General features: G+C 42.2%; 1 protein-coding gene across 1 annotated transcript in view; it reads left to right on the top strand.

Moving 5' to 3' along the window:
* Nucleotides 1-2,697: 2,697 nt before the first annotated feature.
* Nucleotides 2,698-13,005, top strand: part of LOC148137391 (putative G protein-coupled receptor 139) — a 58,448-nt gene continuing 48,140 nt past the window's right edge. Inside the window, exon 1 of the mRNA XM_087982720.1 lies at nucleotides 2,698-2,907. Within this exon, the coding sequence (XP_087838846.1) occupies nucleotides 2,698-2,907 (210 nt within the window). The remainder of the gene's footprint in view (nucleotides 2,908-13,005) is intronic.

Raw genomic sequence — 13,005 nt, 5'->3', positions numbered from 1 at the left:
ATGATAAAGTAACTCTTATGTACTATGAGTAATTAAGCCATGTGGATCGATTTGGAGAAATCCATCTGTTCAGGCCCTGCTCCATTTGCTTGTGATATTAGAGCATCTCTGACATCTTCCTGTTCCCCTGTTCGTGACTTGAGTAGCCGAATGACCACTTCCTGTTCCTTTTTAATGACTCCGGGTGTGAAATGGTCTCTTTCTGATCCCGTCTAAGTGACATCTGGGAGTGAGCAGACTCCACTTCCTGTGTAATTGGCAGGAGGGACTGAATGGGCTATCGTACGTCTTGTCCAATAGTTTGATGGGCTGAATGACTTCCCCATATTTCTGTGAACCCAAAATGAGGTGCTGAATGAGCTCCTCCTTTTACTGAGGAAATGTACAGTGCTGTTATATGAATGTTATCCAGACTTTAACAGCATGATATTGAAAGTTGTCCAGGTCTTGTTGCACATGGACACAGACTGATTCAAGAGCTGAAGAGGACAGCTTGTTCTGAACATTATGTAAACTTCAGTGAATATCCCTATTTCTGCTCAGTTTGGACTCAATGAACTGAATGACCTCCTTCCACACTGTAGGGGTTCTATGATGATACATTGGATGATACACTGGGCTGAGGGAGCTACACTGAGGATCTCCTGCAATGATCTCCCGCAGCTCTACATGCTGGGAGGGTAATCACTCCTGGTTTACAGATCAATGCACTGGGGTGGTGTACACAGCTGGGAGGGTAACTGTTCTTGGTTTACAGATCAATGCACTGGGGTTGTGTACACAGTACTACATGCTGTGAGTGTAAGTGCTCCTGGTTTACAGTTGAATGCATTGAGGGGTATACACAGTTCTACATGCTCGGAGGGTAACTGCTCCAGGTTTACAGATCACTTCACCGCTATGAACTCCACAGCTCCCCATATTAAACAGATACCTTGTCAACGAATATAGAGCAAAACACTGGGGTTGGCTGTATTTCACTCCATGCTGGACAGAACATTTCGTCCAGGTTTCTGAATCAATGCACTCGTGTGGTATGTACTACTCCCCGTGTTGGATTGATAGCTAGTGTATTAGTGACATCTGCACAGTATTCCATCCTGGACAGATTGCTGGTTTGTATGGAGTCTGGCCTGCACAGTGCTCCATCCTGGACAGTTAGGGGAATTGTACTGAGCCTGGTCTGCACGGTGTTCCGTGCTGAACAGATATCTCATCTAGTCTCATACGGGTCTGGGCTGGTTCTCTGAGGTGATTGTGTATCCGATATAATTCCTGAATGAGCTGTTACTCCTCCAGCTTGGTGCATTCCGCTTTCAAACCCCGTATTTCTGCAACATGTTGTCCATTACATAATTACCCAATTAAAACATCACTTCTGTCATTTTGGCTATGGACCCGAGCAGACTCCCCTCACAATACATGACGAAGGTCGCCTTGACCTGAACATATTCTTATTTTAAAGGTAATTGTGAGGTGCTGTGGTTCAGAAATAATTCGCTTGGTCACAATATTCGACATTAAGCAAAACACAATTTATTCAAACACTGCAGACAAAATATATCAAAAACAAGGGGGAAAAAGCAAATTTACTGCGGATGATGCAATCTGAAACCAAAAGAGAAAATGCTGGAAAATCTCAGTAGGTCTGGCAGCATCTGTAAGGAGAGAAAACAGCTGACGTTTCAAGTCTAACTGACCCTTTGTCAAAGCTGCCTTTGACAAATCAGGGAGAACTTTAATAATGTAATTTATTGGAAAACTTCACAGATTAATAGGTCATTTAATTACTAACTAGTAACTACTCTAATATGGTAACATCCGCGAAACACACAGTTGTCAATTAACAAATTCAGGAAACAGATTGTCTCACATGCAGTTCTACAAACCTGGAAGAAAGAACTTCAAAAGACAATTCAGAGAGAAATCTCAAAGAGAGAGTGTAGCAGCCAGGAGAGATTTCCTGCCTTCCAACCCTGCTGAGACCCCAGCAATAACTGGCGAAGGGTAAATCTAAGAATACTGGTTCTGGGAGATCTTGTCCGTCAATCCACCGGACCAGACCGTGGCTGCAAGGACCACAAGGAATGGACTGTATCTAGACCGTCTATGGCACTATAGGAGTCTATCAAAATGCCGAACTCCACCTAAGCCGTGAAATGCTGGGAAGATAAATGTCAAAGTTAAACATAAATACATAAAGTCAAACTATGCAGAAGGCTTGGTGATCAGACACAGATGGCCTGGGGAGCCCAGCATTTCCTACCCTGCCAAAATACAGGAGAATTATTGAGCCAGTGAAAAGAAATCATCGTCTCTTTCCCTCTCCTCTAACTTTATAATTGGAGATGTACAATTCACCCAATAATCAGCGATATCAACATCCCACTCAGACCAAGTAGTATTGTGATAGGTCAGGGTTGTTGTGAAAGGGGTTAACCGGAGCTGTTTGTACAGTGACTGTGATTAATGTCAGTCTCCATGGATCCTAACTGTGTCACTGGAGAGTTTCCTCTTCTATTAAAAAGGGGCTTCCTTCAACCTGTTATCCCATAGTGTCAGCGGCAGCAGCATCCTCAAGACGATTGGAATCAGCAGCGACAGAGAGAGGGAGAGGAAGAGAATCTTAGAATAATAGACTGGAATGTTTCAACAAAGGATCAGAATTTGAGAACGGTAGACTGGAATTTTCCAACAATGGATCAGAATTTGAGAACATTAGACTGGAATGTTCCAACAAAGGATCAGAGTCTGAATGCATTAGACTGGAATGTTTCAACCAGGGACAAGAGTTTATCCGATGGTCTTTGCTATCTTTCACGGGATTGGGCATGGTTCGAGTTGCGAATCGAAGCCGTACTGATAATTATTCAAGCTGGTTACTATTCCATCCTCGCTATTATTGGTGTTCCTGATAAGGCTATCTCTGTCGATTCTCTAAACGATGTTTAAGGTTATTGCTTATCCGGTTTTTATATTTAACAAATGCATAATTTGTTATCTTCAGTTTCATTCACAAACTCCACTTCATTTCCATCAATTTCACACTCCTCACTCATAAACCTCGAAGAAGTAACAACATTGTTCTGACCATTGAATCTTCCATTTACGCTCAATTGTTTCTTTATATTCTCTCTGCCATCAAACCTGCCTACAACCAGCTCTGTAATATCCCCAGTCTCCACTTCTACCTCAGTGCAGTTGTTGATATAGCTGTCATCTGCCCCTTTGGTAACTTCAGATTTTACCGACGCAGTTCTCTTCTGACATTTCTTACAATTGCGAATATTTTGAACATACACTTGCTCTTGCTTCTCCAGCTATTTCATAAGAGGGACCCCATATCCGAGTAATAATGGCACAGACGTGACCTTAAAGGCATTGTTTCAATTCTAACACAGCCGATGACAGAACTTAAATTCGAATGACAAAAATTGGAATGAAACGTCATTTTACTAATGGAAACCATAAACCATCAAGATTTCTTTCATTATTTCACTGATAGCCTTTGGTCAAGAAACTAAGTGTGGCTTCAGACCCACGACCACATGGTTGGCTCATATTGTCTTGACAAATGACCTTACAGTCAAGGGCATTTAGTGATGGACAACAAATGCTGCCCTTGCCAGTGATGCTGACATCCCGGGAAACATCAACATTAAAGGTGAAATAAACCAAGGAACTGTGGATGATGGAGATCTGAAATAAAATTCACCAACGTCTGAAGATGTTGGAGAATCTCAGCACGTTTGGCAGCGTCTGTCAGAAGGAAAAGAGATAAGGTTTGAAGTCTAGTGACCCTACAATCACACTGAAAGCAACCGAGAAATAATATTATTTATATCAGGGATAGCTGGATGAGTGAGGGGGAGATTAGTTGAATGGATGGAGAAATGTCCAGCTAGAGAGAGAAAAGAAAGAGAGCGAGAGAGAGAGACAGAGAAAGAAATGAAAAGCAAACAAATGAACTGCTGATGATGAAGTAGAATGAAAATAAAAAGGGACCTTCTTCTAACATAACCCCTTTCCCTATATTCCTGAACATCACGTCAATCCAGATATGCCTGTTTAAAGTGAGTTATATTCCCTCTATCGCTCTTCTCTGAGTGTGGTGATCAACTCCAGCGGCAATACTGGTGCTGCCCTTATAGTTGCTTAGATACAGAGAAACGTAATTTTATATTGTCAACTGCTTCTTTGGAGAGAGGAACTGTTACTGTGGGACTGTGCAGAGATGCAACGGCTTTTTCAGCCAGGAAGAGAAACATTTTCAACATGGAATGGATGCACCGTATGTGTGGGAATTTGACTTGCGCCTGTCAATAGACAGTAAAGGCAGGTTCTGAGGGTACTTTTTTCGGGTGTGTATTATCAGCTGCTGCATATATTCAGAGAGACCAAGGGTCTGGTGACCCCACTCTGGACACTGCATTTATAGAGTGTTTGGGTCCATGGGAAACAAATGGAGCCGAGACTACACAGAAGGAAATCTCTGTACATGGCGAGGGGCTGGGCATTATATTATCCTCCCTGGGATTTCCAGGAATATTTTTCAAAGCTGAACCAATTCCAAACATACAATGTGAACCTTTCAAAAATGAGGTGGTCACTGAGCTGTGTTCCCTCCATCAGTAAAACCTCTAGCCTCACACGAGGGACAGAAATGTGCTGACACTCATCATGAAGTGATCTGGATCAGTTCGAGAACTTTCCAGTCAGGAGTTGTTAACATATTTATCATCTCCGAAGTGCAGTCCTCCTAAATATTCACTGGCTGTCAGAAGTCATCTGCCAGCTGAGAGGAATACATTGACTTTATGTCCCTCAGGAAGGTACAGAAGCAAACTCCCAGATATACGAGCGAACAGCGGGACTGGCGAAAATTAGGAACTGCATGAAACTAGAATTAATGAAGAGTATGTTTTTGAAAATCTAATCAAATTGAAGATTGGTAAGGTGCTGCGTCTGCTGAGCTACATCCCAGAATATCGAGGAGGTGGCAATAGAGCTAACGAAAGAATTACTGATTATTCTTCAAAGCTGGTTGCATACGAGAAAGGATCCTGCAGACTGGAAAGAAGCTATTGTAAAACTAAACGTTTAAAACAGGACGGAGAGGGCAAACAAAAAACTAAATAACTTGATGTCAGCTGAGAAAAAAATCGTTGGGACCTTTTCTAAGAATGTGGCAACTAGACACTTGGAAAATAATGGTATGATTTGATAGATATGGCCCAGATTCAGTAAAGGGAAATTATCTTTGCTAAACCTACTGGAGTTTGTGGACTCTGTCAGTTGTGTCACTGACAATTGAGAACCAGCCGCTGTGGAGTAATTGAATTTTCAGACGAAGTTTGACATTGTTGAATGCAGGTGAGTGGAGAATGTCAGAGTCCATGGGTAGGTAAAGGTGGAATATACACCATATGTATTAAACATTGGATAATGGACAAAATGAGCAGAGTAGTGATTTCTTTCTCTGGACGGAAGCCTTGTAGGGTATCAGAAGGATCAGCTCTTCTGCAGTAGCTGTGCACAAGGTATAAAAATGTTTCAGATGTGAACAACAAATACCATCATTCACATTTACGTTTATTAAATGGTGAGAGGTTGGGAAGGGCTGTTGTTGAAAAAGGACCTAGGTATCCTTGGTTATAACTCACGAACAGAATTCGTATGGGGCAGGAAGTAATTCTTACTGTTAAGGATATGTGGTCCATCATGGAAAATTATTAAAGTACCAGAGCAAATGATATCTTCCTCAATGGTAGCGTTTTGATGAGTCAGTATTTAGCCAGTATTGTGTACAGAGAGTCTGCTTTATAAATAATGATCTCCATGTTACCGAGACAGTGCAAAGGAGTTTCACCAGACTGAACCCTCGCATGATGTTTCCATAAGGAGAAAGTGCAGTAATTATGTGTTTAATCTGCAGCGCTGTGAGAGAATAAGAAGTTGAAACTTGATGGTTATGGATGGACACTCATTATGTCTCAAGCAGTCATTGATAAGGTGAGAAATTCCATACTTTCCACAGGATGCTCGTTTCCTGATAATTTGCATGCCTGTGCAGAGACATCATTTCGTTTGACAGTAAGGTACAGGCTGTCAATGAACTCTGAACAGTTTCATGCACACTTGCTGTGTGAACCTGCACTCAATGTTAGATTGTACACAATCCTGTCAGAAGCCATAATACCTTCATTCTGAAACAGTTAGCCATTCACCAGCAGCTGCTTACTTCCAGAGAGAACATGGGTCTGCTCTCTCAGCAATGGAAAATGCCTTTGAAACTGGTTAAAAATTGGTTTCATTCCTTCTCCCAGGGTATCATGTTAAATTAACACGCATGTACTACTAAGTAATGACGCCACTATGAACAAGGTGGAGCAGTCTTATCTGTTCAGGCCCTGCTCCATTTGTTTGTGACGTTGGAGCATCTCTGACATCTTCCTGTGCCTAGTTAGTGACTTAAGAAGCTGAATGACCTCTTCCTGTTTCTTTTTAATGACTCCAGGTGTGAAATGGTCTCTTTCTGATCCTGTGTAAGTGACGTGTGGTGTTGGACAGACTGCTTGTCTTCCTGTGTGACAGGCAGGAGAGACTGAATGGGCTGTCCCTCCTTTGCACAACAGTTGTTATTGGCTGAATGACTATCCCACATTTGTGTGAAGCCAGATAGAGGTGAGGAATGAAATCCTTCGTTTACTGTGGAAATGTGTAGTGTCTGCCAGTGCTGTTCCATGAATGCTGCCGACACGTAAACTTGAATGCTGTCCAGGTTTTTTGTTGCGCATGGACACAGACTACTTTAGGACCTGAGGGATGGCGAAGTGTTCTGAATATTGTGTAACCTAGAGTGAATATCCCCACTTCTGCTTGGTGAGAACTCAATGAGCTGAGTGGCCTGGTTCCATGCTGCAGGGATTCCCCACTGACAAACTAGAGATGTCTGGACTGAGGGAGCTACCCTGGGGATCTCCTGCAGTGATGTCCCACCGCTGGGATGATTGATTAACTATGATGATAAACACCTTCCCTTGTGCTGTGAACGACTCCAAACACTGGAGAGTTTGCAATAGATTCTCGTGAAGTGCAATTTTTCTCAAGCTCCTTAATGTCATCCGCAGTTAAAAACTGCCTTGATATCGGGGTCAGTCGCTCTTAGCTAAGCCCTTGTATGATAGACAATGATTTCTTCAAGCAGAGGGTAGTGAATGTTAGGAATTCTCTATTCCAGAGAGTCAGGGGAGCTAGATCACTGGAAGATCTCTGAATGGTCTTCCCTGTTTCTGTGCACCTGGTTTTAGCAGTAAGTGGCCTCCAACTGCTCCTGCCTAGCAGGTTGGAGGGGCGGAATGGAACATTGGCACATCGCACTCAGGAGCAAGATTAGTTGTTCGACACTATGAAACTTCTCCACCAGGCACTATGTTTGTGGATGATCAGGGTGTGGTCTCAGACCCATTTTCCTGTGTGTATCCCATTATCCATGACTCAATCTCTGTCAAATATTTAATGAATTCAGTTTGAATAAATGTGAACAAAGAGGCACCACATACCTCTGGGGAAGATAATTTCCACTCAAATTGTCGTTTTAGAATTGCTCCTCATCTCTCTTACAGTGTCGTACAGCAGGAAACCCGATCCACATAAACCAGACCTCCCAATATGATCTCAACTCATTTGCCAACATTAGGCCCATATCCTTCTAAATACCTCATATTATCCTTGCACATCCAGATACCTTTAAAGTGTTGTAACGTTAGCAGGTTGAATCACTTTCTCTGACAGCTCATTCCATACACACACTACAGTCTGCATGAACATTTTGTCCATTTAATGTCTTTCTCCTCTCACCTTAAGCTTTTGTCCGATAGTTTTAGACTCACCGATCCTGGGGAAAAGACCTTGGATATTCAGCTTATCCTTTTTCCTCATGATTTTATAAACCTCTGTAATGTTACGCCTCAGCCTCCGATGCTCCAGAGTAATCAATCCCAAATCTGTTCAGCCTCTCCCTGCAGCTCAATTCCGCCATGCCCGGCAATAACCTTGGAAATCATTTCTGCACCCTCTCAAGTTTAACAGCATCCTTCTTATATCACTGAGAACCAAATAAGACACAATATTCTAAATGTCACCTCATTAACATCCTGCCCAGTTGCTATATGATATCCCAGCTTGCATACTCAATGTACTGACCAATAAAGACAAACATACCAAACTCTTTCTTCACCACCGTGTCTACCGGCGACTCCATAGAACATAGAAACATACAGCGCAGTACAGGCCCTTTGGCCCTCGATGTTGCGCCGATCCAAGCCCACCTAATCTACACTAGTCCACTATCCTCCATATGCCTATCCAATGCCCATTTAAATGCCCATAAAGAGGGAGAATCCACGATTGCTACTGGGAGGACATTCCACTTTTAAGAAACAATGATCCTGCACCCTTTCGTTCAACAACACTCCCCAGGACTCTACCATTAATTGTATATGTCCTGCCGTATTTTTCCTTTCCAAAATGCAGCATTTCACATTTATCTAAATTTAATTCCATCGTTCACTCCTTGGCCCATTGCCCCATCTGATCAAGGTCCCATTGTACGCCAAAGTAAATCTTGCTGGCCACTGCACCTCCAATTTTGATGTCATCTGTAAACCTAATAAACATCCAATTCATTTATATAAATGACAAAGGCTGTGGACTCAGCACCTTGTGTTACACCACTGGTCACAGGGTTCCAGTCTGAAAAACAGTCTTCTATCAACCTCTGCCTCCTACCTTCACTCTAATTTTGCAGTGTATTGGCTCGCCTCCCTTGGATCCATTTATGATCTAAACTTAGAAATTTGTCTGTCATGCGGAATCCTGTCGAATGCCTTGCTGAACACTGCATGGACAGTGTCTACCACACTACCTTCATTAAACTTGTTTGTCACCTCTCCAAAAAACGCAATCAATTTTTTTAGAAATGATTTCCCACGCACAAAACCATGTTGACTATACCTAATCAGTAGTAGCATCTGCAATTGCATGTAAATGCTTTCCCTCACAATCCTCTCCAACAACGTGCGCACTATTTACATCAGGCTCACAGATCTATCGTTCAGGTCACTATTCATTTCCCTCGTCCCATCCTTCCACTGCTCACTGCAAATGCTAATGCAAACGGGTTGGTGATTTGACCAACAATATAGGTCGCAGACTGGGTCAGGGTTAGGAACAGATTAGGCAGGATTCTTTAATCAGCTAAAATTAACAAATTTATCACCCAAACAAAGTTACTCAAATTACGTTGGAAAGCTACATGACAAACAGTTTGGATATTACAAATCTGAGCACCAATGTTTTTCTTTCTATAAGTACTGACACATGCACACGTTTGACGACCAATATAACAACAACATCTCGGCAGAGCGTTAATTTGGAATAACTTTGCCCAAGTATTAGTTGAACTCATGATGAAAGGGAACATAAGTGATTGTTCCAAATATCATTCAGTTTATGGAGCTATTCTGCTCTTACAAGCTACTGGTAATGGGATCACTTCCTGGAATAGGTGATTTTGCTGAATTGCCTTTACTTCAGGCAGTGGGTCAATTCCAGTGAATCCTCAACAGGAATTTGCCATGAGTGGCAAAGATGACTGAGGAGTTTTCAGCTCATACACATTGCTGGGAAGAGGAACACGGAGAGGGAGGGAGCAACAGGCTGTTCCTTCTCAGGAAGAGTACATTTCCTGCCTCTCTGTGTTGAATCACACAATACCATTAACCAGCCCCAAACTGGACCAAATGAGGTCTCTTTGGACAGTGTTTGAACTGTACGACTCCATTGCATTCCCTTCTCCACGTAGGTACATCATTGCTGCTGTCGTATGCAGAGCCAATACCTTCGTAACAAATAGCCCCATTAGACTTAATGATGTGTTTACATGTTCCGGTATACGTTTAAAGTACAACTTTTAATATCTTCATAATATCTGTATTTAAATTAACACATCTTCGTCTTAAATTACTTCTCCAGTCTATTCTCGCATGCAAGATGAAATATTCATCAGGTTATCACCAGCTTAAAATCTTATGTGGTCAATAAGAACATTTCTCATTGTCAGGCCTAAACATCTAATCGTACATAACATAATGCCTTCATCTCAAGAATGAATAAAGAGAAACATCTTTGAAAAGTTTCAAAAACACTTTGTTTTTCACTTCAGTGGAATTACAACCACATACAGTACATCAAATGCCGTCTCCGCAACGGCCTGTACAGATGCAGTAAAACATCCTTAAGATCATACCCAATACTCTTTGCAAGAGTATCATTGCATTTATTTTCCAAATCACATGCTGCATCTACACACTAACATGATGTGATTTACGTACCAGGACACAGAAATCCCTTTGTACTACCGAGTTCTGAATGCTGCATCTACAGATTAACATGATGTGATTTACGTACCAGGACACAGACATCTCTTTGTACTACAGAGTTCTGCATTCTGCCTCCAGTGACATAGTTTATGTTGTTATATTGGGTGTAGGTTTGCTCGCTGATCTGTAGGTTTGTTATCCAGACATTTCATTACATGGCGAGGTAACATCATCAGTGGCGACCTCCAAGTGAAGCGAAGCTGTTGTCTCCTGCTTTCTATTTATATGTTTGTCCTGGATGGGATTCCTGGGGTTTTTGGTGATATTATTTCTTGTTCGTTTTCTGAGGGGTTGATAGATGGTATCTAGATCTATGTGTTTGATTATGGCGCTGTGGCTGGAGTGCCAGGCCTCTAAGAGTTCTCTGGCATGTTTTCGCTTAGCCTGTCCCAAGATAGATGTGTTGTCCCAGTCGAAATGGTGTTTTTTTCTCCACGTGTAGGGTACGAGAGTGAGAGGGTCGTGTCTTTTTGTAGCTAGGTGGTGTTCGTGTATTCTCGTGGCTAACTTTCTTCCTCTTTGTCCTACGTGGTTTTTCTGGCAGTCCTTGCATGGAATTTTGTATACGACGTTGGTTTTGTCTATGGGATGTACTGGGTCTTTTAAGTTAGTTAGTTTTTGTTTGAGAGTGTTGGTGGGTTTATGCTTCCTCCAAAACACAAACTTCCTGTCACCGACATTGTACCATTCTTTTTGCTGAAGGTTTGCTCACGACCCTCCCCTGTCTGTATCCCATTGCAGACACCGTGTCACCACTTGACATCTTATGGAATGACCATTCTGGTTTCTGAGCAAATTGAGCTCCAGTCCATGCAGCCCCTTCATCAAACTAAATAATTTAGATTATCAATCTGTTGATGACCCCACACTGATCCCGGAGGAATTCCACTCGTTACAGCTTTGCAATCTGAAACTAAGTAATTATCTCTCTTCTGTATTTCCTGGTAGCTGACCAGGGCTTCCCTGTTCCTGTGTACCTGCACAGAAAGGTTGCATTGCCTCCTGCTGTGCTGTGTCGCCGAGTGTCGAATTGTTTCTGATCTCAGTGATCGTCATTCCGGCCATTTGTTGTCAGATGATCAGGTATAGTTCTCTGATCCCTGAGAGTTTAAAGATGAGCACAGAATATAGACTAAGATTTGGGGGGATCGCTACCCTGTCAGAAATGTGGTCTTTCAGATGCAGCAATGGAATTATTCTGCAATATCAATAATGTGATCAATTTTCACCAGACAGGCACCGAGGAAGAGGGGAGATTTCCTATTAGCCTGATTAACATATGCCCCCTTCACAACACAAGCAATAATCTTAATCATTAATTTCATTTTTTGTTTGAAAATTTGTCGCAGTCACTACACATTAAAATAAAATATAGTCTTTGAGAGGTGACCTTATAGATGTTTATAAAATCACGAGGGGCATGGATAGGGTAAATAGGAAAGGTCTTGTCCCTTGGGTAAGGGAGTCCAGAACTAGGGGGCATAGGTTTAAGGTGAGAGGGGAAAGATATCAAAGGGACCTAAGGGGCAACTTGTTCACACAGTGTATGGTGTGTGGATGGAATGAGCTGCCAGAGGAAGTGATGGAGGCTGGTATGATTACAATATTTAAAATCATCCAGATGGATATATGGAAAGGAATGATTTAAAGGGATGTGGGCGAAATGCTGGCAAATGAGATTAAATTACTGTAGGATATCTGGTTGTCACAGATGAGTTAGACCAAAGAGTCTGTTTCCCTGATGTATATCTCTATTACACTATGACTGAATCCTTCATTCTATTCCTATGTATCTCCTTAAAGGGGCAGAATGGGCTCCTCCTACCTCATTGCAGCGATACTGACTGGCTGAATGAAGTCTTCCTCTCCCTCTTTAGTAGGCTCAAGGGGTGCAGTGAGAGAACAACATATGAGATAGGAGCTCCAGCCGGCCTATCAGTTTATAAAGATTATGGCTGGTCTGCTTGCGGCAGAAAACTCTTTTTCCTGTCTATTGCCAATAAACACTGACTCTCCTGTTCAACAAAGGTCAGTCAAGATTAGCCTTGAAAATCTTCAATGGTCCAGTCTTCACTGTTCCCTGGGGATGGGAATACCACAGAGAGCACAACCTTAAGGAGATAGAAACACCCTTATCACAATCTTAAATGGGGGAACCTCGAAATTTAAAACTGTATGAATTTCACAGCAAGTCAGGTTCCCTTTTTGAGACATGAGGGCACAACGAATAGGAAAGAAATTGACCATTCAGCCCCTCAAACCTATCCCACATTCCCATTGACTCTGTTCAGTAAAGTACTTATCAAACTCAGCCGCACTGCTGTCTTCAGTGGACATTTCCGATAGCGTAAACCACAAAGCGTATGAAATTGTTGCATAACGAGAGTGTTTGGTTAATCGAGTCTGATCAGCTGTTCGATCTTGGCTGACATGTTTCGCAACAAAATTCTCCCGCATTCCCTCTGTAATGCTTCATCCACTTATCAATCAAATCATATCTATCTCTGCCTTAAAGACAGAACTGTGTCAGTGTCTCGGTGTGTCTGTATGTGTGTGTGTGAAT

This window comes from Chiloscyllium plagiosum, unplaced genomic scaffold (genome assembly GCF_037043375.1).
Source record: "Chiloscyllium plagiosum isolate Xiang-an unplaced genomic scaffold, Cpla_swu_hap1 HiC_scaffold_44, whole genome shotgun sequence".
In the NCBI taxonomy this organism is placed as follows: Eukaryota; Metazoa; Chordata; class Chondrichthyes; order Orectolobiformes; family Hemiscylliidae; genus Chiloscyllium; species Chiloscyllium plagiosum.
The sequence above is the reverse complement of the archived record's forward strand: the minus strand, read 5'-3'. Positions and strand labels throughout refer to the sequence as shown.